Source organism: Mus caroli, unplaced genomic scaffold (genome assembly GCF_978045245.1).
Source record: "Mus caroli unplaced genomic scaffold, Mus_caroli_1 scaffold_6, whole genome shotgun sequence".
Lineage (NCBI taxonomy): Eukaryota > Metazoa > Chordata > Mammalia > Rodentia > Muridae > Mus > Mus caroli.
Genome location: NW_028227261.1, coordinates 113,466,803 through 113,489,885, shown reverse-complemented (window position 1 = coordinate 113,489,885; position 23,083 = coordinate 113,466,803). Strand labels below are relative to the sequence as shown.

The 23,083-nt window shown below is 47.1% G+C and overlaps 1 protein-coding gene across 2 annotated transcripts in view; it reads left to right on the top strand.

Annotated features, from left to right (window-relative positions):
* Nfx1 (nuclear transcription factor, X-box binding 1) overlaps positions 1-15,980 on the top strand; it is a 55,030-nt gene extending 39,050 nt beyond the window's left edge. Inside the window, exons 16-24 of one of the 2 annotated variants that reach the window (XM_021159379.3) lie at positions 5,147-5,377; positions 6,016-6,089; positions 7,905-8,006; positions 8,394-8,435; positions 11,607-11,705; positions 12,118-12,184; positions 13,618-13,763; positions 14,434-14,538; positions 14,767-15,980. In XM_021159379.3, coding sequence (XP_021015038.1) covers positions 5,147-5,377; positions 6,016-6,089; positions 7,905-8,006; positions 8,394-8,435; positions 11,607-11,705; positions 12,118-12,184; positions 13,618-13,763; positions 14,434-14,538; positions 14,767-14,839 — 939 coding nt within the window. In that variant the 3' untranslated portion in view covers positions 14,840-15,980. Of the gene's footprint in view, positions 1-1,974; positions 2,767-5,146; positions 5,378-6,015; positions 6,090-7,904; positions 8,007-8,393; positions 8,436-11,606; positions 11,706-12,117; positions 12,185-13,617; positions 13,764-14,433; positions 14,539-14,766 lie in introns of those variants that run through there. The other variant, XM_021159380.3, reaches the window with a different exon arrangement.
* Positions 15,981-23,083: the final 7,103 nt, after the last annotated feature.

Genomic DNA, 23,083 nt, shown 5'->3' with positions numbered 1-23,083 from the left:
ACAAGTTATGTGTACATGTGTGTGAAACTCTTTAAGAGTACATTTTAAATATTGTATAAGGGCTGGAGAGATGGCTCATCTGTTAGAAGCACTGGCTGCTCTTCACAGGAAGTTCCCAGCGTCCACGTGGCAACTCAAAACCATTTGTCACTGCAGTTCACAGACATCCTATGCGCTCTTCTGCCCTGAAAAGGCATAAGCCACGTATATAGACATGCAGGCCAAACACTTATGCAAATCATTAAATAAAATTTTACAGATCAATGTATATTTAGGAGCCCGCCAGATGGTTTAGTGGGTAAAGGTGCGTGCCAAGCCTGACAGCCTAAGCTCAGCCCCTGGATCACATGGTAGACCCAGCTTTCTCAGACTGTCCCCTGACTGCGACAGGAGCATGGTACATGTGCATTACACACACTCGTCACATATTTTTATTATTTATTTAATTTATTTATATGAGTACACCGTTGCTGTCTTCAGACACACCAGGTATCAGATCCCCATTACAGATGGTTGTGAGCCACCATGTGGTTGCTGGGAATTGAACTCAGGACCTCTGGAAGAGCAGTCAGTGCTGGTAACTGCTGAGCCATCTCTCCAGCCCACAAGCGTTTTTTTAAATGCATATTTATTACAGATAGTTGAGAAAATACTGTTCTAACAAAAAGTACTTTTTGCTGGGGATTAAACCAAGGGCTTTGCACATGTTTAGTATACTGATTAGTTTTTAAAATAACACAACCGATACTAGATAGATAGATAGATAGATAGATAGATAGATAGATAGATAGATAGATAGTCTAACGAGAGAAGAGTTTTAATGAGAAATTACTTAGACCAGGTTGGCCTGTAGCTTTGTGTATGGAGAGCTGACACTTACTAGATGTGAGAAAGCCAGTCCTCTCAATGTGTAAGAGTAGGGAAATCAAGCTGAGCAGCAAGTAAGCAAAAGACGGAACAAGCAGTATCTCCCTTTGGATAACCTCCCTGCCATGATGGATTTAACCTGGAATTGTAAGCCAAACAAAAACCATTTCCTACCTCTATGACTTTTTCTTTGGGTATCTGTCTCAGCAGTATACCTAAGTAACACATAAATGAGTCTAGAACAGAGGTCAGCACTGAGTAGTGAGGTTAGGCTGTGATAAATCTGACCATGTTTTTGGAGGAGGAATGTGGAAGACTTTGGAACTGGGCTGCAAAACCCAGTAAATGCTATTCACAGAGCTAAATGGGCCATTCTAGTGGAAGCACGGAAGAAATATGTGCCCTTTGAGGGCTGATTCTTGAGGTTTCCAAGGGGAACAAGAACTTTATCAGGAACTAGGCCTTGTATTTAGTATTTTGGCTAATACTCTGTGTCCTGATCAGACTGTGCTGAAGAAAAGCCATGATTGATAAGAGATCAGCACTACTGAGGCAGAACCTTCTGTGCCTCCTAGAGACAATAGGAAGTATGTCCTTGGGGTTAGCACAAAGCAGCTAACGGAGCTGTTGTCCAGGGGCCAGGCCACATCTCAAGCCTGCAGCAGAACTTGACATTGTAAGAATTACCTACCACATGATACTGGTTTTGAAGGCACAAAAGGGTCATGGAAAGCAGCTGAAGCCAGACACTGTATGGCAGGGTCCAAGTCCCTACAGAGAGTCGTGGAGAAGCCATTGGTGAAAGTGAAGCCTCAGTAGCAATGGAGAGAGACCCCACAGTATTGGAGATGCCAGAAGTGCTAAGAGCTGCTGGTGTGGCGTCGATCCAGCCTAAGGAAGAAGCTCTGTGTCCCGTGGATGCGAGTTGAAGAAGTGAGGCTGCCTAAGCCCTCTGGAGCCTGGAAGATAATATTATGATTGAGTTCCACGTGTTGGACATTGAACTACAGGATTTTGGTTTTGCTTTAGCATAGCTGTTTTTATGCCCTAGTTCTTCCCTTTTGGAATAAGAATGTTTAAGTATGTAACTTGTTTTTTATTTTGCAGGAGCTCACAATTAAGAAACTTTGGACTTTTAAAGAGACTTTGGACTTTTGAAGTGTTGGAATTTTTGAAGACTTTGGGGGGCTTTTTTGGAGTTGGACTATATTTTATATTAAGATATTACCATAAGATTTGGGGATAAGAAATGGAAAGTTATTGCACAAAGTAACATGTTTGTGTGCTAAGTTGACATGGGATGAATTGTGCTGGTTTAACTGTCAGCTTGACAACCTAGAGTCACCCAAAGTCGTAGTGAGGAATTGCTTAGATCAGATTTGGACTATCGGTATGTCTATGGGGGATTGTCCTGATTGTCCATTGCTGTGGGAAAACACAGCCCACTATGAGTGGCACCATTCCCTAGGCAGAAAATCCTAAACTGTATGAATGGAAAAATCAAGCTGAGCAGCAAGCAAACAACATGCATGTATTCATTTCTCTCCTCCCTTGACTGTGGATGTGATATGACTAGCTGCTTGAGTCCCTGCCTTGACTTAATGCAATAATGAACTGTACCCTGGAATTGTAAGCCAAATAAACCCTTTCCTCCTCTATGTTTCTTCTTGTCAGGCTATTTTATCACAGCAACAGAAATGGCAAGGGTCCTGTGACTGATGTATATACCCAGCCCAGTGAAAAAAGAAGTGTTGTATAACCAGGCATATGTGATCCATGCTTCTCCTACTCCAAGATGATTTGTTTTCTAACCTGCTCTTGTTACTTCATAACGTGACTCTGACATCTGTAACATGTTCTCATTATTCTTTTATCTTCAATGAACTTTTTTTTTCTGTACTTATTTCCTGTGCTAGTTCTTTTTGGTTTTTAAGACAGTTTTACTGTGTAGCTCTGTGTAGCCATGAACTCGGAGATCCACCTGCCTCTGCCTCCCAAGTGCTGGAATTAAAGGCATGAGCTGCACTGTCTAGCCTCCTGTGATAGCTCTTAAGTCTCTATAAATTGTGTGTGTGTGTGTGTGTGTGTGTGTGTGTGTGTGTGCTTGCTTTGAGGTAGGATTTTATATTGGCCTTGAACTTGCCATATAGACAAACATCTTAAATCATGTTTCTCTTGCCTCTGTGTCTTAGGTACTGGGATTACAGGCATGTTGGGCCACCCTATCCAGATTGTGAATCTTTCTTTCTGTTAGTTTACCTACCAGGAAATACTCATTTATTATCTTTGCTCAATGAAAAATGATTGAGTTCCCAATCTAGGCCAGGGAACAGTGTAGATATGGGGTCACACCCCTGCCTTGATGGATCAATCGTTCAGGGATGAATGTGTTGTTAGAAACAGACAATTGTAAGCAGAATAGTTTGAGGACTGTGGAGTCCTAGGGAGACAGATCTTGCCCAAGAAGGCATTGTAGAGGAAGTAACTACAGGACACTTAAGATCTAGTGATCAGGTGTGAGGCGTGAGAAGCCAGTGCACAGCATAAGCAGAAGGCACCTCTAAGTCCAAAGCCACTGAGAGGAAGATTGGGAGTTTGAGACCAGCCTGGGTCACCCCATGTCAAGTCATGTGTTACTTAGATAAAAATTATCTCTACATTTCAAGGGCTCTTGAAGGAATTTGAGTGAATATATAAAAGTAACCCTGAAGCTGAGCATAGTAACTTACACCTGTAATCCCAGCACTTGGGGAAGTGTAAGAAGGAGGATCAGGAGGTCAGAGCCAGCCTGTACTGCAAGAGCCTATTTCCCAAGAAAAAAGAAAAAGTCATCTTTGATCCCATAGTAATAAATTTCCAATGTGTTCTCCAACCATTGGAAACCAAGAAGCAGGTAATTTCTCAAGAAATAAAATGAGTTGGGAGTTCCTGTTGCCTCTTCATTTTTAACTGAGTGTGTGTGTGTGTGTGTGTGTGTGTGTGTGTGTGTGTGTGTGTGTGTGTGTGAGAGAGAGAGAGAGAGAGAGATGGGAGAAGGTGAGTGTCACAGTGTGGAGATAGCATGACAGCTCAGAGGAGTCGGTTCTCTCCTCCTGTTGGGTCCTGGGGATTGAGTTCTGTTCACTGGGCTTGGCAACACGTGTTTTCACCCAGTGAGCCAATTTGCCAGTCCTTGCCACTTCTTTATGAAAGTGTTACCTAAAGTTATGAGGCCATCAGCTTAGAGATGTGTTGAAATAGCTGAATATTTAATCACATAATACAACCCTGCAGCAGTGCCAAGTGTTTCCCCATACGTTAGTTTTCCAACTATGAATCCTATCAGACTGGCTGATGATAAACCTCACCTCCAAGCCTGTCACAGAGGTTGGAGGGAGGGCAGTTGGAATGTTAAGCAGGGTTTTGTAGGTATATTTCGAAATTCAACCTACCTGAACCTTAGTGCTAGGGCAGTAGACGTGTACCACCGTCATGCTTACAGCATTGTAAAAGTATTCCCTAGCTACCTGGTCCCATCTTACCCAGCTGAGGAAGTTTGTTAGCTCACACATGGTTGCTGCCACAGCTTTATATTTAAGCAGAGCTCCCATTTGTCTTTCTTTCCTAACCACTTGGACATTTGGACTTTTAAAGTCTTAACTGTTGCTGGGTGGTGGTGGTGCACACTCTTAATTCCAGCACTCGGGAGGCAGAGGCAGACAGATCTCAGAGTTGGAGGCCAGTCTGGTCTACAGAGTGACTTCCAGGACAGCCAGGGCTACACAGAGAAATCCTGCCCCCCCCCCCCCCAAAAAAAAAGGCCAGGCACGGTGGCATGCACATGCATAGAATCAGGACTCCAGGGCCACCCATGATGGAATTGCTTGAGGCCGGCCTGGACTATTGCAGATACTGTTTCAAAAATTCATAAACAGCAGCAGGTAAAGGAACCAAGCCTGATGGTGGCCTGGGCTTAGTCCCTGGGCTCACATAATGGAAGCCAGAGAACCAACTCCTCCAAATTGTTCTTGGACCTCTTCATAGATACCATGACGCACATACTAAATTCATGTCAAAACAACATACAGCTCTTTTCTAAAGAGTCTAAGGTCTGGAACATAACTCAGTGCTACAGTATTTACCTAGAATCCTTCCTGAGGCTCCCAGTTCAGTCTCAATGCTGTAAATAAATAAATAAAAAAAATAAAGAAAATAGAAGGTAAAAGAATGCATTCTAAGAGTGAAAACTCACCCAGAACCCACGCAAAGATGAGAATCTGGCTACTTCTGTCTCTCCTAGTTACGAAGCAACATCCCCTGTCACCTGGTTGATATCTCTTGCGGATTACCCTGCAGTGCCATGCTACCCTGTGGGATGCACAAATGTCAAAGACTTTGTCACAAAGGAGAATGTCTTGTGGATGAGGCCTGCAAGCAGCCCTGTACCACACCCAGAGGTGACTGTGGCCACTCATGTATGGCACCCTGCCACCCCAGTTTACCCTGCCCTGTGACAGCTTGTAAAGCCAAGGTAAGTGTTAACCCACTGCTAGTGAGTCCAAAATTGACTTCAGTGGCCACCATATATGCATTCTGGGAACTACAAGTCATCAAGAGAAATCATACCATCTGTGCATGATACAGTGTGAGGTACTGGTGCTCAACCTAGTGAGCTAGAACAAATATGTGGTCCCTTACAATCAAACAGGACAGATAGTAGCTAAGTGATGGCTTGGGTCATCAGGACCATGGTGTCATAGTTAACCCTCTTGGAAGGTAAGGTTAGTCTGAGGAATCATGGAAGGCCACCCTGCAGAGATGAGGACAGATGATCATCTTGAGTCAGCTAGGCCTTGGTTGGACCTGCGTCAGATATGTTCATTGGATTCAGTGGTGCAAGCTTCATTCTAGATTTGCCCTTTCAACTAGAAGTAAGAAGAGAAGTAGTTTCCAGAAAGGAACCTTATGACCAGGACATGGGCCTCCCAACGTGTCCATTGCTGTGCCCTCAGTTTACATGGATGGTGGTTAGCAGCTTTCAGTCTGGAGAGACGCTGATTCAGCTGCTCTTGGCTGGGGCTGGATCTGGGAAGGGCTTTAAAAGTGAAGCCTGCCTGGCTGCCGTGCAGTTCTCTGTGGGAAGTCACTCCACGCTAACTAATGTTTCAGGTAGAGTTACAGTGTGAATGTGGAAGAAGAAAGGAGATGGTGATTTGCTCTGAAGCATCGGGGACTTATCAAAGGTTAGTGCTGCAGAAATGCTCAAAACGGGTGGCCTTGGTGGAATAGAGATTCATGTGCCTCTTCTCTGATGCTAGAGACATGCTAAGCTAATGAATGCACTGCCACTGAGCTATATCTCCAGCCCGAGGAGGTTAGTGGGTTTCTTGTTATTTTGGGGTTGTTTGGAGGTTTTGTGAAATTTCACATTTATTTATTTATTGCCTGTGTGTGTGTGCACGCATATACGTGCATACATGTGTACATACACGTGTGCCACAGTGCATGTGTGAAAGTAAAAGGACATTGTGGGGAGTTGGCTTTCTCCCTCTACTGTGTGGGTCCCTGGGATCCAAATGAGATTATCAGGCTTGGCTGCAAGCAGTTTTAACTGATAAACCATCCTGCCAGTCCCTTTGAAAGATTTTAAAGGGGCTGGAGTGATGGCTCAGCAGTTAAGAGCACTAACTGCTCTTCCCAAGGTCCTGAGTTCAATTCCCAGCATCCACATGGTGACTCACAACCATCTATAATGGGATCTGATGCCCTCTTCTGGTGTATCTGAGGACAGTGATGGTGTATTCATATAAATAAAATAAATAAATATTTTTAAAAAAAAATGTTTAAAGCCGAGTTTTACATCTAGGGCTGGAGAGGTGGCATAGCAGTCAAGAGCACTCATTACTCTTCTGAGAGCCTGAGTCCGGGTTCCAGGCAGCCCCTGATCTGACATAACTCCAACTTCAAAGAGTCCAATGCCCCCGTGGCCTCCTTAGACTCCCACACAAACACACCACATACACACACATGCACACACAGAGAAGAGGTTACTCTAATGTGTTTGTCATGCTTTATGGTGCCTTTATGGGCTGGTGAGCTGGCTCAGCAGGTCAAAGCTCATACAGGCCTGATAACCAGAGTGTCACCCCTGGAGGGATGTCCCATAAAGGAGGAAAAGAAGAACAGTTCCACTAAGTTGTCCTCTGACTGCTGCCTGTGCATCATGACATGTGGGCCCCACCAACACGTACATACATCATGCATACACAGTAATAAAATTAAAAATGTTTAAGTACCTTTGCTTCCCTCCTTTCCCACCCTTTCCCCTTTTCATCTAGTTACACTGTGAGGTAGGGTGGAAGCTGTCTTGAAGTTAGGTAACTGCTTTAATATTTTACCTTTTCTTTTTGGTGGCACAGTAAGGCACTGTGTCTTGTCACAAGCATGTGCTTTCTGACTGTTCTGGTAGCTATCCTTGTAGCCTCCTGAAGCCTGGACAGCCATATGGTTGTACAGAGATCTGAGTATAGAGGTGAACTGTTAGTGAACGCCTGGCTACATACATCTCTAACTAGATGTGAAGGCCTGCTATGGCTATAGGGCTACAGGTATGCACCGATGTCTGATTGGCTGTTGGTTGCTTTTGTTCATTGTTTTTGGTTTTGGAGACAAGGTTTTACTTTGTAATTGTGACTTGCCAGAGCTCACTGCATGGGCCAGGCTAGCCTCGAACTCACTGAGGTCTACTAACCTTTGCCTCCCAAGAGCTGGGATCAAAGGAGTTCACCACCGATTGTCTGTTTGAATAGTGTTAGGTGTTGGCCTAGATGTTTTGGAGAGAGAAAGTCATGTTAACTCTTCTCGTGCAGCTACTTAGAATCTAACTGAGGACATAGTTCATAAGCTTCAATGTAATACTACGGTAAATATTAATAATAGAGTTTCCGAGGTCACACAAACTACCTTGTGGTTAGTGGGCTCTGAGGAAGTGTCCGTATCCCTAGCACATGGTGTCCTGATGTCCTGCAATGCCTCATCCTTTTTTTTTTTAATTTCAGAATAGCTGCTATTTCTATGGCCTCTAAATTAATGGACATGCAGCTTGGAGACTCAGTGGAGATCAGCAAGCTCATTACCAAGAAGGAAGTCCAACAAGCCAGGTAATTCCGGAAGTGTACGCTGCTGCCTTCCAGCTCAGTCAGTAGTTCCTACAGGATTTCCTATGTCTCAGCCCTCCAAGGCAGAGTCTCACAGAAAATGGGTATTCAGTAGATGTGGATGTTGAACCCACCAAGGACTGCTTGACTCCCTATAACCGGGAGGCCACCCATCTCCCTTGAGGAGGACCCATTTAGCCATCTCTGCGCTGGGTCTGAGGGAAGACAGTGAGAGTCTGCTGGCAGGTGTGTTAGTGAAGCCTGAATACGCATGCTCTCCTAACTGCGCCCGCGCCTAAGCTGATGTGTTCTCGCAGCCTACCTGAGATTGTCTTACAAACAGAAGCCATGGAGCCTGTGCCCTGACCACTGTCTGATTTGTCCCTCAAGGTTGCAGTGTGATGAGGAGTGTGCTGCCCTGGAAAGGAGAAAGTAAGTGCTTTCAGGAGCTCATGTAACTAGCAACCCCACTTCCCTCACCCTCTGTCCTGGGTCCAGGGCAGCAAGAACTATGTAGAAAGATTTTCTCTCAAAAGTCTGCACCTACGCAATGCAAGCCAGGCGTGGTGGGACACGCCTGTACTGTCAACCAGGCATGGTGTTGTACCTATAAGCCCAGTATCTGGAAGACAGAGACTGGAGGATTCTTAGGCATCTGAGGCCAGACTGGGCTACCTGGGTAAGTTTGAGGCCAGTCTGAGTAACTTACAGAGAAGACTGGAGCTATATAGGCAAGTGGTACCTCACATACATGCGGCCTGAGGCTCAGTCCCCGGTACAACCCCACAAAAGAGCTTTTGTTCTTGTGCCTCTCCCACCCTAGTTCCCCACCCCATTTCTTTCTCATTGTTGCAGTACTTAGCATCAAACCCAGGGCCTAGCTTATAGCAGGCAAACATTAAGGCAGACTGATCTTAAACTCCCAGAGATCTACCTGTCTCTGCCTGCAGAGTGTAGGATCCACTTCATTTACTGAGACAAAGGCCTTTCCTTACTGCCACTTGGCTGCTGGCTGACTAGGAGGTCCACATCCCCAGATCTTGCTTGTTTGGCTGCCTGGCAGTTTGCTTGTTTGACGGTGTCTTACTGTATTGCTTCTCCTGACCTTGGACTCCCTATATAGGCTATGCCTCCTGAGCGCTAGCTGCTGGGATCGTAGGTGTATGGCACCATGCATAGGTTCCACTTTGATCTGGCAGTGTATGTTTCTGTTAGATAAGAACTTAGCAGTAACATTGCTGGTTTAGTAAAATATTCATATGTTCCTTTTTTGTACAATCTACCAAACTGTACCAGTTTCCTCTAGCAGGGTAAAAATTTCTATTGCTACACATTTTTGTCAGAACTTGGAATTATCTGTCTTTTTCATTTTAGTCAACACTTGTGACTGTATGAGAGGCTGTATAGTCTAGTTTGAGCTCGGTGACTCTCTACCTCCTCCTCCTCCTCCTCTAGCCTGCGACATTACAGAAATGTTCCGCTGTGCTTGTTTTTTTTTTTTTTAATTTATTTTAGTGTATAAGTGTTTTGCCTGCATGTATGTATGCCTACTGTGTGCATGCATGGTGCCTTCGGATATCAGAATAGGGCGTAAGATTCCTTGGAGCTGGAGTTGTGGATGATTGTGACCCCCCATGTGGGTAAGGAGAACTGAATCGAGGTTATCTGCAAGAGCAGTAAGTGACCTAACCATCTCTCCAGCCCCTTATTGTTTAGAGATCTATTTTTATTGTATTTATGTGTCTGTGTGAGTGCATGTCACATATGTACAGGTACCTGAGAACCTGGAGTAAGCGCAGATCTCCTGAGAGAGCAGACACCTTTGTTGGCCTGAGCATCTCCCAAGCTCCAGTACTCCAAATCTCTCAAGACCAGCCTACCCTCCCCTGAGTAATCGTAGCTCTACTATGCTACTTATTTAGACCCACCTATTTTGCATATTTTTCTATGAAAACAATACATTTGCCAATAATTGTTTGTTTGGTTTTTTAATATATATAGGTAGGTGTTTTTATGCACGACTTGCGTGTCTTGTGCCCATGGATGCCAGAAGAGGGTGTCAGGTCTTCTGACCTGGAATAGTAGATGGTTCTGAGGCGCGACGTGGGTGCTGGGAATCAGGCCTGAGTCCTGCAAGAGCAGCAGTGCTTCAGCTGCGGCTGTCTCTCCAGCCCCGGTCGCACACTGTGTGAAGTAAAACAAAATCTCACGCCATCCACCCTGATATGGAAGGCTAGGACTCACTCCTTTGTCCCATGTATCCACACTGAATAAACTCTCCACACGGGCATCTCAGTTGTCACCTCAGCTGGTGGCACTATCCAAGTGTTTGTGTCCAAGTAACCCTTGCAGTAGCTCCAGAGCAGGAGTGCTTTTTCATTGTGGTTTGCTTGATTGGAGAGTTTCTTTTTATTGTTTGCTTGCTTACCTAGGGGTGTCTATGATTTTTGCTGATTGGTTAGTTGGTTAGTTTTTGAGCTATGATAATCCTAGTGTTTGAGAGACAGAGGCAGGAGAATGTCTGTTGTTCAGGGGAATCCTGCCATACAGTGTTTCAATGTTTCAAAGCAAAACAGAAAAGCCAAAAGGCCAGTACTTGGTAGGACTGCCAAAAAGGAGTTCAAGGCCTTTCTTGGCTCTTGATGAGTTTCAGGACAGTCTGGAGTACATGAGATCCTGTCTCAAAAACAAAGTGTGTGTCAGGGGTGACCTCTGTAGTAAAAGGGGATGAAAGTTCTTGACTTATGTAAAACGTATTCTGAGATTACTACTATCTATACTAAGCTAAAGCCCATCTCTTACTACACCAGACTTGTAAATTCAGCTTTATCGTAGGTTTGTAGAAAATAACAAAACAGTATGGGGCCAAGGTTGTAGCTCAGCTCATAGAGTGATTGCCTAGCATACAAACAGCCCTGGGTTTGATCCCAGTACCACATGAACCTGGTGTGCTGTGATCGCAGTCAGCGATAGGAGGATCACAGTCACCTTAGCTCTGTAGCCATTTTATGGCTGACATGAGACGATACTTCAAAAACGAAAAGTTTTTGGGGCTGGAGAGATGGCTCAGCGGTTAGGAGCACTGACTGCTCTTCCAGAGGCCCTGAGTTCAGTTCCCAGCAACCACATGGAATCTGACGCCCTCTTCTGGATTGCAGATGTATGTGCAGCAGAGCACTCAAAAACTGAATGAATAAATTGTTTTTTTAAAAAGTAGCTAGCTAAGTTGTTAAAGGGCTGTCCATGCAAACATGAGGCCAGAGTGTGCTTCCCGGCACCCACGTAAGGTTGGGTCACATGTTCGCTATTCCAGGACCAAGGAGGCAGGGATGGGGTCTTTGGTACTCAGTGCCTGGCTTGGCCTGCCCCAAGTCCCAGTGAGAGGGTCTGTCTCAGAAACCAAAGTGGACAACATGGAGGATAACACCCAAGGTTGGCCTCTGCCCTCCACACACCCTCGTGTGCTCCTACCTTAAAGCCAGAAAGTTCGGGGTTCAGGAATCGCTAGGGAGTCTTGAGACAATCACCTGTGAGTAAAGAGAACTCCTGCATAATCTCCCTCTCCTCTTCTCCTCACATCCGTTATTTCTCAATCTCTCTCAGGAGACTGGCAGAGGCCTTCGACATCACTGATGATTCTGATCCTTTCAATGTACGCTCTTCAGCATCGAAATTCAGTGACAGTTTGAAAGACGATGCCAGGTTTGTAACTGCCTATCCACCTTCCTAGCGGCAGCTGATGAGCACATGGGCTTAGTATTATAAGATATAGCAATCAGTTATGTGTTTTCCCCATTATTAAGCCAGATGAAGTAAGCTTATGTTGTAAGAAATGACATGGTTAGCTGTCTGGGCAGAACTCAGCAGTGGTTGAGGAGTGGTCCTCACGGTAGGAGTCCAGGCTCCCGAGGGCCATGAGGATGAGCCACCACTCACCCGGGTCACAGTCACAAGGTCCTTATCTAGGGCAGTGACAGCTCCTGCTCTGCCAGCTCCTCTCTTCTGCACTTTATCTGCAGTGTTGTCCTCTCTGTACTGTGTGGGCAGAAGGGGGTGGAAGAGGTTCCCAGAAGAGCAAGAACAGGCGGAGTTAACCACTGCCTTCTCGTTTCAGGAAAGACTTAAAGTTTGTCAGTGACGTTGAGAAGGAAATGGAAACGCTCGTGGAGGCCGTGAATAAGGTTGGAGCACACGTCCAACTGGGCGTTTCTCTGAGACCAGCTGGACTTAGAGAAAATATTAATAAGTACATTTCAGAAACACTGTTAGCCTAGAGGGTTGTAGGAGAAGGGTTGCTTCCATCATAATAAAAAAGATGTCTACAATTAAAATGAGTGTATATTAAGAATAACCCAGCTGCATACATATCAAAAGATGGCCTAGTCGGCCATCACTGGAAAGACGCCCATTGGTCACACAAACTTTATATGCCCCAGTACAGGGGAACGCCAGGGCCAAAAAATGGGAATGGGTGGGTAGGGAAGTGGTGGGGAGGGTATGGGGGACTTTTGGGATAGCATTGGAAATGTAATTGAGGAAAATACGTAATAAAAAAAATATTAAAAAAGAAAAAAAAAAGAATAACCCTCAGTTGGACATAGTGTCACACACCTTTAATTCCAGCACTCAGGAGGCAAAGGTAGGCAGATCTTTGTGAGTTCAAGGTCAGCCTAGTCTACAGAGTGAGTTCCAGGACAGCCAGGACTAAGCAGAGAAACCCTGTCTCATGGGTAACTGGGGCAGGGTCAACAGTAATAACTGAATGATTTCAAGTTTGAAAACATGCAAGCCCCCCCCCCCCAGGTGACTGAAATGTTGCCTGTGAGAGAGCACACTCTTATTTTCTCAGAGTTGGGACACAATTCCTTGTGGGGAGACTAACGATGAAGATCAGGGGGATAGACTGCGGAGAATGGGCCCCAGTCTGCCAGGGATCTCTGCATGAGCTATATATGGAGAAGTGATATAGTGACCTGGACATAGTGATGAACACCGTTTATCCCATCATTTAGAAGACAGAGAGGTAGAGTTCTGTTAGTTGGAGGACAGCCTGATCTACATAGCAATTTCCAGGATAACCTGGGCTGCACAGTAAGATTCTCAATAAAATAATAATAATAATAATAAGCAGCCAGTACAGCTTTGGCTCCTTGTCCAGCCACTGGGTTGAGGTTCAAGTGGCTCTCAGGGCCGTATATACCGATGGTTACCTTCCCACTCTTTCCCTCACCCACTTCCCCTCCCTCAGCTCCGCCACCTTCTCCTGTTTGTAACCCTGTCCATCTGCCTGTGCATTATAAGTTTGGAGTGTGTCAGATCCCAGGCTCACACTCAGTGAACCTCTGAAATTCAGTCACAGGCTCACGAGATGACTCCACAAGGCTGACAACTTTAGTTTCATCCCAGGAACCCACAGCGAAAGGATAGAACCAACCCCCAACACCATCATCTGACCCGCACAGTGCGCAGTAATAATGACACAGACGCGAACAGGAAAGCATAAGTAAAAGTCAGCCGTCCTCGGACAGCTGCGTTCTTGTGGTGTGAGGAGGAGTCCTGAGCTTTTTCTGTTTCCAGGGCATGGAAATAATCGGTCTTCTCTCCTTCCAACCAGGGCAAGAATAATAAGAAAAGCCACTGCTTCCCCCCCATGAACAGAGACCACCGCCGAATCATCCATGACCTGGCCCAGGTTTATGGCCTGGAGAGCATAAGCTATGACAGCGAACCAAAGCGCAATGTCGTGGTCACTGCCGTCAGGTGGGTTGACCTTGCTGTCACAGGGAGGGCTAGCTCTTCAGCAGGACAGGCAAGACACTGGGAGTCACTGTGTGCTTTTATTATTCCTCTCCTCCTGGAGGAACGGAAGGGAAGTCTATACTTCTGTGGAATAGTCTTTTTACCATTACCTAAAGATCCAAGCCAGAGAGCAGAGCGCACACCTCACTGCGCAGGGCAGGTGCACCCTAGTACCCAAGTCTCACAACGGCCCTGATCCACGGCAAACACTGGAGTTGTCCCTCTGCAGGCGGAGCAGAATGCCTGCTCCTCGCTCTGCTCCTGCACCTGTCTCCTGCTTCTCCCGCTGACCTCCCTGGCTCTAATTGTGGCATGGTGGAGACAGAAAAAATGGTGGATTCTGTCTGACTCCATGTTGTCATCAGAGAAAATGGAGGTGGCAGTGTGAGAGGAAGGGACTGGAAGGACCTAGAGTCACCATCAGAACCTGAGGGTGTTGGGAGAACTTCTCAGTGAAAAATTGTGAAGGATGGCGTTAGAGGAGGGGGAGACAAACAAAGTGGGATGCAGGGTGGCCACACTTGAGACAGGTGGTAGTGAGTGTGCGCGGCGATGGCAGCACAAAGGTCAGGTTTCTGGCTCTGCTGTTTCTGCTCGGGATTCTCTCAGCACTCTGCTTTACTCCCCACAGAGGGAAGTCCGTTTGTCCTCCTACCACGCTGACCAGTGTGATTGAAAGGGAGTCACAGACACGGCCGCCACCACCAATTCCTCATCACCGACACCAGGCAGACAAGTAAGGGTTCTTAGCAGCTTTCTCATCGAGCTTGTGCCAGCAGAGGAGCTGGGGTAAACTGCTGGGCTTCAGCTGCCATTGCTGGCCTCCTGGGGCTTGTCTTTATGGCGTGGTGTCCAGTACGCATGGACAGGGGCATCAGACACACTTGTTGAAGCCTTAATTCCCTGAAGACCCAGGTTTATCTCCCCTGTAGAGAAAGGCTGATGATCTTTGCTTTCCTTGCAGGACTCCCGGGAGCAGTAATTTACAGAAGATAGTGAAGGAGCCCGAGATTGACTACTTTGATGTCCAGGACTGAGAAGATAGATATATAGATAAAAGAATGATTCTGTGTAGTGGAGGAGACTCATTTGCCAGCAGATTAATCATGTTCGTTTCTCCTGCCTGGCAGAACCCCAGCACACGTGCTGTCTCGTCCTGATACAGCCAAAGCATGAGTGTGTCAGAACCCCCTGTCTGCGCCTGTCCACAGACCTCTGGCTGTGTGGCCACTGGATTTTTAATCATGTGTTTGAAGAGGCTCCTCACACATCACTGTGATTACTAAGAGATTGGGGGAGTATCAGATTTTATTTGGATAAATCAGAATTTTTATCCCAAACTGGCTTTGTGGCACCTAGCCATAGTCTGGTTGTCCCGTTTGTTCTGGTGGGCCTCACCTTCCTCATGAGGAAAGACGTGAAGCCCTGACCATTGGTAAACTCTGTCTGCAATCATGCGTCTTAAACCTACCCATCTTATCCGAAAGCTCCCGATGTCTCTAGACTGGTTAGGTTGCTTTAGAGAGTTCTGTTTTCTCAAATCCCTGGCATTCTTTCGGCATGTCACCAAGCCTACCCCGGGACAGTTTAACTGTCTCTCATAATGATAAGAACTTGGGACCAGCTCTCTCGCCATGTTCACAATGTGGGTCTATGACCATGTCCACTGTAGCCCTAAGTCCTCTGTGGTTGGTAGAGAGTCTCGCATAGACAGCGGTGCTGGGTTGCTTTTTCCCTAGGCTTTCAGCAGCCGTGCGGACTCTCTGCATCTGAGCTCTGAACCACTGTTCAAATATTCAAAGTATGTGGACAGTCCAGAGTTTACGCCAAGCATCCTACTGTAGGCCTTCTTCAGTCTCCGCTGTGCCCATCTGTGTGGCCCCTCTTCTTCACAGGCTGGACTTATTTCTTTGTTGTTGTCTTTTGGTTTTGGTTTGTTGTTTTTTGTTTTGTTTTGTTTTGTTTTTTCAAGATAGGGTTTCTCTGTGTAGCCCTAGCTGCCCTGGAGCTCGCTCCTGTAGACCAGGCTAGCCTCGAACTCAGAGAGATCCACCTGCCTCCGCCTCCTGAGTGCTGAGATTAAAGGCATGCGCCACTATCGCCTGACTTCTTTTTGCTTTAAAATAAACTTTGAGTCCCCCAAAACTTGAAATCATTAAACAAGGCACTTAATTTTTACTTGTATTTTGTTTATTGAGACAGGATCTCGCTAAGTTGCTTAAGCCCATTCAGATCTTAAACCCTTGACAGTCCTTCCTCAGCCTAAGTGCTGGCATTGCAGGCTCTCACCAAACCCAGCTGAGAGACACAGAAGGTAACAGGAAAAACCACAGTCTCTATGGAAATCACGGGGACATGGCAGCAGGGACATGTGACAGGAGACAAAGTGATGGGAAGAGTAGAGTCTCTCTCTTGGGCCTGTTCAGTACAGGGTCTGTGGCCTCACACAGAACAGGAAGTCAACAGCTGTCGTCCAGGGTCTTAGAGGGTGATTTGTGCATGCAAGAGCGGGAACTCTGACTTCTGAGCTGAGGATCAGAGCCCAGGGAATTCTAGCACCGCCAATTGGTGGAGTGGAGCCTTCCTGCTTGGCCTGGGATGTGAGGGTTACAGGAGTCACAACCTGGGCATCAGAGATGCAGCACCTGTGAGCACAACACTCAGGTCCGGGAAGAGTGTGTCTTTTGTCTACACTAGTCATGGACACAATGACACCTGGTGAGCCTCTCCTGGTGAGAGAGGAGAGCTAGTGCTGAGGCCTGAGGCTGAGAGACGGTGACTAGCTTCTGAGTCATGAGGCCATGGGCAAACCTAAGCAGGCAGCAAGGCTGTATCAGCAGAGATGACTCAGCAGGTAAGAGCACTGGCTGCTCTTCTAGGGGACCCGGGGTTCAATCTCCAACACACAGATGACAGCTCACAACTGTCTAACTCCTGTTGCAGGGCATCTGACACTCTCATACAGCAAAATAAAATAATAAAATGTATTAATTTAAATTTTATTAAAATTTTAAAATGTAACATTTTTTAAAAAGTTCTGACTTCCCAAGCCATCTTAAAGTTAAAAAGAAAAAGGTCTGAATTTCATCATAGACTTGTCTCCCTGACCTCAGGCAGAAGTGTATGTGTGGGAGAAAGCGAAGGCTGCTTTGAGGCAAGAAGCCCAGGAGGCTACAGAAGTAGCTCAGCTGAAATGGTGGGGCTGCCTCTAGGCAGAAATTGGGGTCAGGGAAGTAGGATCATAAGCCAAGGCCCAACAAGAGGCTTGTTTCTCTCTCGTCCCCAAGAGGAGGGAGCCCAGGCCCCAGTGAAGGCTTCTCACCGGTCTTCTTCACTAGTCTATGGGTCGGAGATCTCCAGACACTGAGTTCTTTAGTAATTTCACTGTCTAGCATGGCTCGCTCCTTTCAACCTTTAGGGCCATCCAAGTGAACAGAGGGATGCTTTGTGTAAAGCTGAAGAGAAGCCTTGCTGCTGGCAGCTCTGGGTCCTGCCTGACCGTATTGAGGATCCCTTCCCATACGGCTAGACTTCTAAATTCCTGTCTGAACGGGAAATTCAACTCCTCTTCTAAAAGAGACATGACCAGACCAGGCCAGCACCTCGGTCTTCACTGACCTAACCTTAGTCGCCCACACCCAAGAGAAAGTTCTCACACAGCACATGGCCTCTGCATACATCTTCTGTACCATCGCTCATGGCATTTTAGAACCAGGGTTCCACAGGAATTCTGGAAGCCACTCTGGTCCCTCAGCTGACAAGCTTGGAAGAAACAGTCATTGGGATAACACTGTGTGACCTCAAACAGGGATCAGGGCTGGTGTACAGGTCAGGAAGAAGGTACATCTTCAAAGAGTGAGCTGGGGCCCTAGCTTCCATGAGTAGAACTCACTTGGAAGTCCTTTCCTATGGTCCAAGAAGCCTGTAGCTTGTTCTTCTGGCGAATAGACTTAGGAGATGTGGGGGCAGAGAGCCCAACTGAACACCAAGGTGGCCGGGTTGCTGCCTCAGCTTTCTCTGACCCAGACACTTTGCCTACAGTGGGTATCGGGTTCTGCATCCATAGCGCAGGAGTGATGGCTCCTACCCACGTGCTGGGCAGATTCTGCTACGTCCCAGTGAGCCAATGATTCTCACCTGTGTGCTGTGCCAAGAGCCATCATAAAGGGAAGTGGAGAGTCGGCATGCCACAGGGCATCAGAACAGCTAAGCCACCAGCCCAGTCTCAGCAGGTGGCGTGGGGGTGGGGAGAAATGGAACTGTGGTCAAGTGGCCCTGGCAAGGCTGGAGCTTTGAGTGACCCCACTGTGCTCTCCTGCTGTGCCAACACAGCAGAGTTGTGAGTGAAGGAGTCTAAAGTCCATCTCTCCACCCTTTCCCAGGAACCTTTTGTAACAGTGGGTAGCAGTCACCAAGATAACCACCTCATGGGCACCAAGCTTGACCACGTTCATCTCTCCTCAAAGCTGCAGAAAGTATGTCAAGTTATTTCCCAAGGTTACTCATGAACAGCTGAGAATCTGGGATTCTCACTAGGTACGGTGTGTGCTCCCCCACAGACACACAGGACAGAGCTCCTTTGGAAACTCTGTAGGGCAGGATGGTCCAACAGGTCCTGTGAAGTGGACAAAAAAAATGAAACAAGCTGAACCTCTCAGAAGACAGGACTTTATTTCTAGAGTGGCCACTAGAGAGCAGTATAGAACCCTAAGCCAGAGCGTGGGGTGTACTTACCCATCCTCCGGAAAGTACTGTAGTTCACCTTTTTGTCTTGTTTCATTTTTTTCGAGACAGTTTCTCTGTGTATGTAGCCCAGGCTGGCCTGGAACTCACTCTGTAGCCCAGGCTGGCCTTGAACTTAGAAATCTGCCTGCCTCTGCCTCCTGAATGCTGGGATCAAAGGTATGTCCCACCAGGGCCTGGCAGTTCAAACATTTTAGTAGCAGTTACAAACCATATTTTTTATCATGTTTTCATTTCTTTGCTGATCCTTTTCTCTATTGTTGTTATATAGACACAGGGAGAAAACAAACCGTGCAGCTACCCAAAGGAAAGCTATTCCAGGCAGAGGGGAAAGCCACAGCAAAGGGCTCTGCTGCGGAGCCATTGCCATAAACTGTGGAGAAACAGCAAGACCCAAAGCCATGGGGGAGCCAGTAACAGGGAAGAGCAGCTGTCCAAAAGACAATGGGATTTAATGGGGTCAGCCTCAGGCTTTACTGGCCAATGGAAAGCTTTGGGTAGAGCAATGTGTAAGATCTAACTCAAGAGCACCCATTGTCCTTCCAGAAGACCCAACTTTAGTTCCCAGCACCCAAATCAACACCCACACAACCTCCTCCAGCTCCAGAGGGACCCTGTCCCTCTGGCTTCCACTGGCATGCACCACCCACATACAAAAAAAGGAAATTTGAAGTAATAAAAATAAATAAGGGACCCAGCCCCTATATTAAGACTGCAAGGACAAGCATCTTAAGATGAAGCTATCATGCACTGGTGCCATCCAAGAGAGACAACAGTGTCTGTGGTGTGTGGTGGGGCTGGATTCTGGATATGTTTTGCAGATAATAATACCTAAGGGATTTGTTGACAGCTGCAGTGTGGGATGTGTGAGAGAGAAGAGGCAGGGATGATTTCAAAGTTTGTCGCCAGAGCAGCTGAAAGATTGAATTTGCCATTTACTGAGGAGAGTGTGGGAAGAAGAGGCATTGGAGGTGACAGTCTGGGGCTGTGGAGAGATGGCTCAGTGGTTAAGAGCACTGGCTGCTCTTCCAAAGGTCCTGAGTTCAATTCCCAACAACCACATGGTGGCTCAAAACCATCTATAACAAGGTCTGATGCCCTCTTCTGGCATGCAAGTGTACATACAGATAGAGCGCTCATATACATAAAATAAATAAAAATATTTTTAAAAAAGCTGACAGTCTGCCAGGTAGGAGGCCATACATGGGAGTCTGAAGTCTCTGGAGACAGCACTGGGCTAGGGAGCTAATACACCATGATTTTTAAAGGATGGAGAGGTCATGTCTGGAGATACTAGGACGGTCCCAGAACACTCTGTCAATCATTCAGGGCACAGGCCAGGCCAGAGGACCAGGGCAATGGTGCCTCCAGCCCTCCCAGCCTTGCCCCCTCCTCCACCTTTGGTTCACACCCCTGAGCCTTTGCTCTGACCATTCCCTTTAGCTGGAGCTGGGTGTCTGGTAAGCAGACACTACCCAGCCCGTTCTATCACAGGGAAATGATAATAGTAAAAACAGAAACTCCTCTGTCTCTGAGCCTCATCCTTATTTAACAAGTAAGCAAACTGAGGCCCACGGAGTCTCAACAGCCTGTCAGGGTTTCAGAAGTGGACACTTGAAACATTGGGCTTTTTAATGTAAGGAGGGAGTTTGCTGTTTTGTTTTGAAACAAGTGTTTCTATGTTGCCCTGCTGCCTTCAAACCTCTTGATTCAGTCTCTCGAGTATCTGGAACTATATATAAGGGCTTGTTTTGTGTGTGAGGGCATGAGAAGTTTGTGTGTGTGTGTGTGTGTGTGTTATTTAATTGTTCCTGTATGTTATTTATATTCTTGTTACATGGTATATTTGACAGTTTAAAGCCCAAAGCTAGCAGAGGTCATACCCTTGGGTGCCTAGACACATGGCTCTTAGCATCCTTGAATGTAAGAGGACTGGATGATAGTGGAGTGAAGGCAGCAAGCTCGAAGACCCCTGTGCCCGGAAGAAGCCCTGTCTTCTTCTTTTTTTTTTTTTTTAAGATTTATTTATTTATTATTTGTAAGTACACTGTAGCTGTCTTCAGACACCCCAGAAGAGGGCATCAGATCTCATTATGGATGGTTGTGAACCACCATGTGGTTGCTGGGATTTGAACTCTGGACCTTTGGAAGAGCAGTCAGTGCTCTTAACCGCTGAGCCATCTCTTCAGCCCAGCCCTGTCTTCATAGCACTGGCTATGAGGTAGGAGCTTCTACCTCAGGTCATACCGCTAGTGAGGGTAGAGCAAGGACTCAGATCCAAGCTGGTGGCTTCCTGTGCTTTTAAGTGTTCCACGCTCATTATATGGAATGGCTGGAATCTCTCTAAGACCTACTCCTTCCACTACAAGGTCAGTGCAGAGGTGGGTGTGGAGTCAGAGCCGGTGGCCACAGCCTCCTCACATAAAGGACATCAGCATGAGGTGGCTGTTCCTACTTCCCAGCCTGCAAGACTCCATCTGAGGGTCAGTCAGACCATCCAGAGCAGAGTGTAGCCGGTGTCCCCTAGCAAAGCCTAGAGAGAGGGAGAGGGCAGGCCAAACAAGGAGTAAGGGACTCTTCTCAAAACTGGACCGCCAAGCTGAGACCCAAACCCTCTCCAGAGTCTGCAAGGGGCCTGCTGTGGGACTAGCTGTCCCTGCCTCATGTCTATGCCCCTTTGCAACAGCACACTCAACTGGAGAGGGAGCAGGATGAAGAGAGAGGTCATAGCACAGGTCTGGAAAAGTCATCTGCGAGGCCACGGAACACCAACAGATCCAAATCTCATTGTCTAGATGGGAAAACAAGGCCCAAAGCCTGTGGGTGGGGCCCACAGCCAGTGTGTACTGGGTCAGGAAGAATGGGAAAGGAATGTATAATGAACAAAGCTGAAAGCCCAAGGCCCCATAGGTGCTGTGACTCCCACCCCACCCATCCTGGCTGCTTCCTTCCTTCCTGCACTGAACCCTGGCTTTCTCCTCCAGAGATGCCCTCACCTCTCCCCCACACTTGTCCTCTACAATCCAAAGGGCCTGGCCTCAGGCTCCCAGGCCTAACTTCTCTGACCTCATCCCCTTCCTGCCCTTCACCATCTTTGCACTGCAGCCCAGTGACTCCTCCAGCCTCCCAGGCATGGGCTATGCACTGGCTTCACCTTCAGCCTGGCAGGCTCTTCCCTCAGGATCCACATGGCTCACTGTGTCATCCCTGCATCTTCCCACTGCCTTAGCATCATTTCTCACACACCATGGATTGTACAGGAATATAACCTACAGGAGGGCGAGGATGTCCTTGTGTCTCTAGCCCTTTTAAGCTCAGTGGTGTCTGCCCTGGTGTAGACTTTCAGCCAGTATCAACTGAGAATGGTGACAACTGAACTGTGGATGGGGTCAAAGCTCTCGTGACCTGACACTGAGACCAGAAACTGCAAGGTGTTACAGGAGCCAATCATGGTACCACAGGCCTGGGATCCCAGCAGGAGGGTTAACAGTTAGAGGCTAGCCTTGGATACAAAAAGAGACTGAATCTCAAAACAACAAGCAAAAAACTTATTTCCAGTGTGATGGCTCAGCAGGTAAAGACACCTACATGGATAGGGGGAAAGAATGAATAAACTCAGGCTACAGTGTGGCTCTCAGTTCTAGTAAAGGACACTTGCTAGACACCACATTGCTCTGTCTGCACTTCTGGAAATCGATCTCTGACCTGACTGGCAAGAATATCTGTGATCTTCTCGCTGATCCCAGAACCCTTGGGGCATGCCTCTCCCTATTGCTTAGCTCCTTCCCTGCAAGGATCTATTCCCCACCCAGCAACACACACACAAACACACACACACACATGTGCACACAAGCACACATAGGCATACATGCACACACAGACACACACGTACATACACACGTGTAGGCACTGCAGCCCCCAGATGCAAAGGCCCGGCCTCTTGCATCATGCATTCCCAGGGCCTGCACACAGTAAGGGCTCAGCAGCTGGAGACAGTAACGGAACGACAGAGGGATGCTGTCTTCTGAATCCAGACTGACTTCACCAACAGCTGGTCCTCGGAGCCTTCCCTCCAGCTCAGGAGGCTTTTTCCTGTCCCTTACCCTGTTTGAAAGATTTGTCTGCTTGCTTCCCCCTTCCCACCTCTGGAATCAGTTCCTCCTAGTGGCTGGAAGGAAGAAATTAGAGGCCAACCCTTAAAAGCTTTTACCCCATACCAAACAATACAAAAAAAATGATTCTGGAAATGGGTTTCAAGCACTTTTCAGCCAAGTATGGTGGTGCAGGCCTTTAATCCCAGCACTCATAAGGCAGAGGCAGATAGATGTATCTATGTGAGTTTCAGGCTAGCCTGATCTACATAGCAGAGTTCCAGGTCAGCCAGAGTAGTGGTGAGAGCCTGTCAAAGGAGGAAAAAAAGCAGAAGGGGAAAAAAGGAAGAACAGGAAAAGGAGAAATATACACATATGTACACACACACACACACACACACATACACACACACATACGTATCACAGATGGAAGGCACACAGTACATA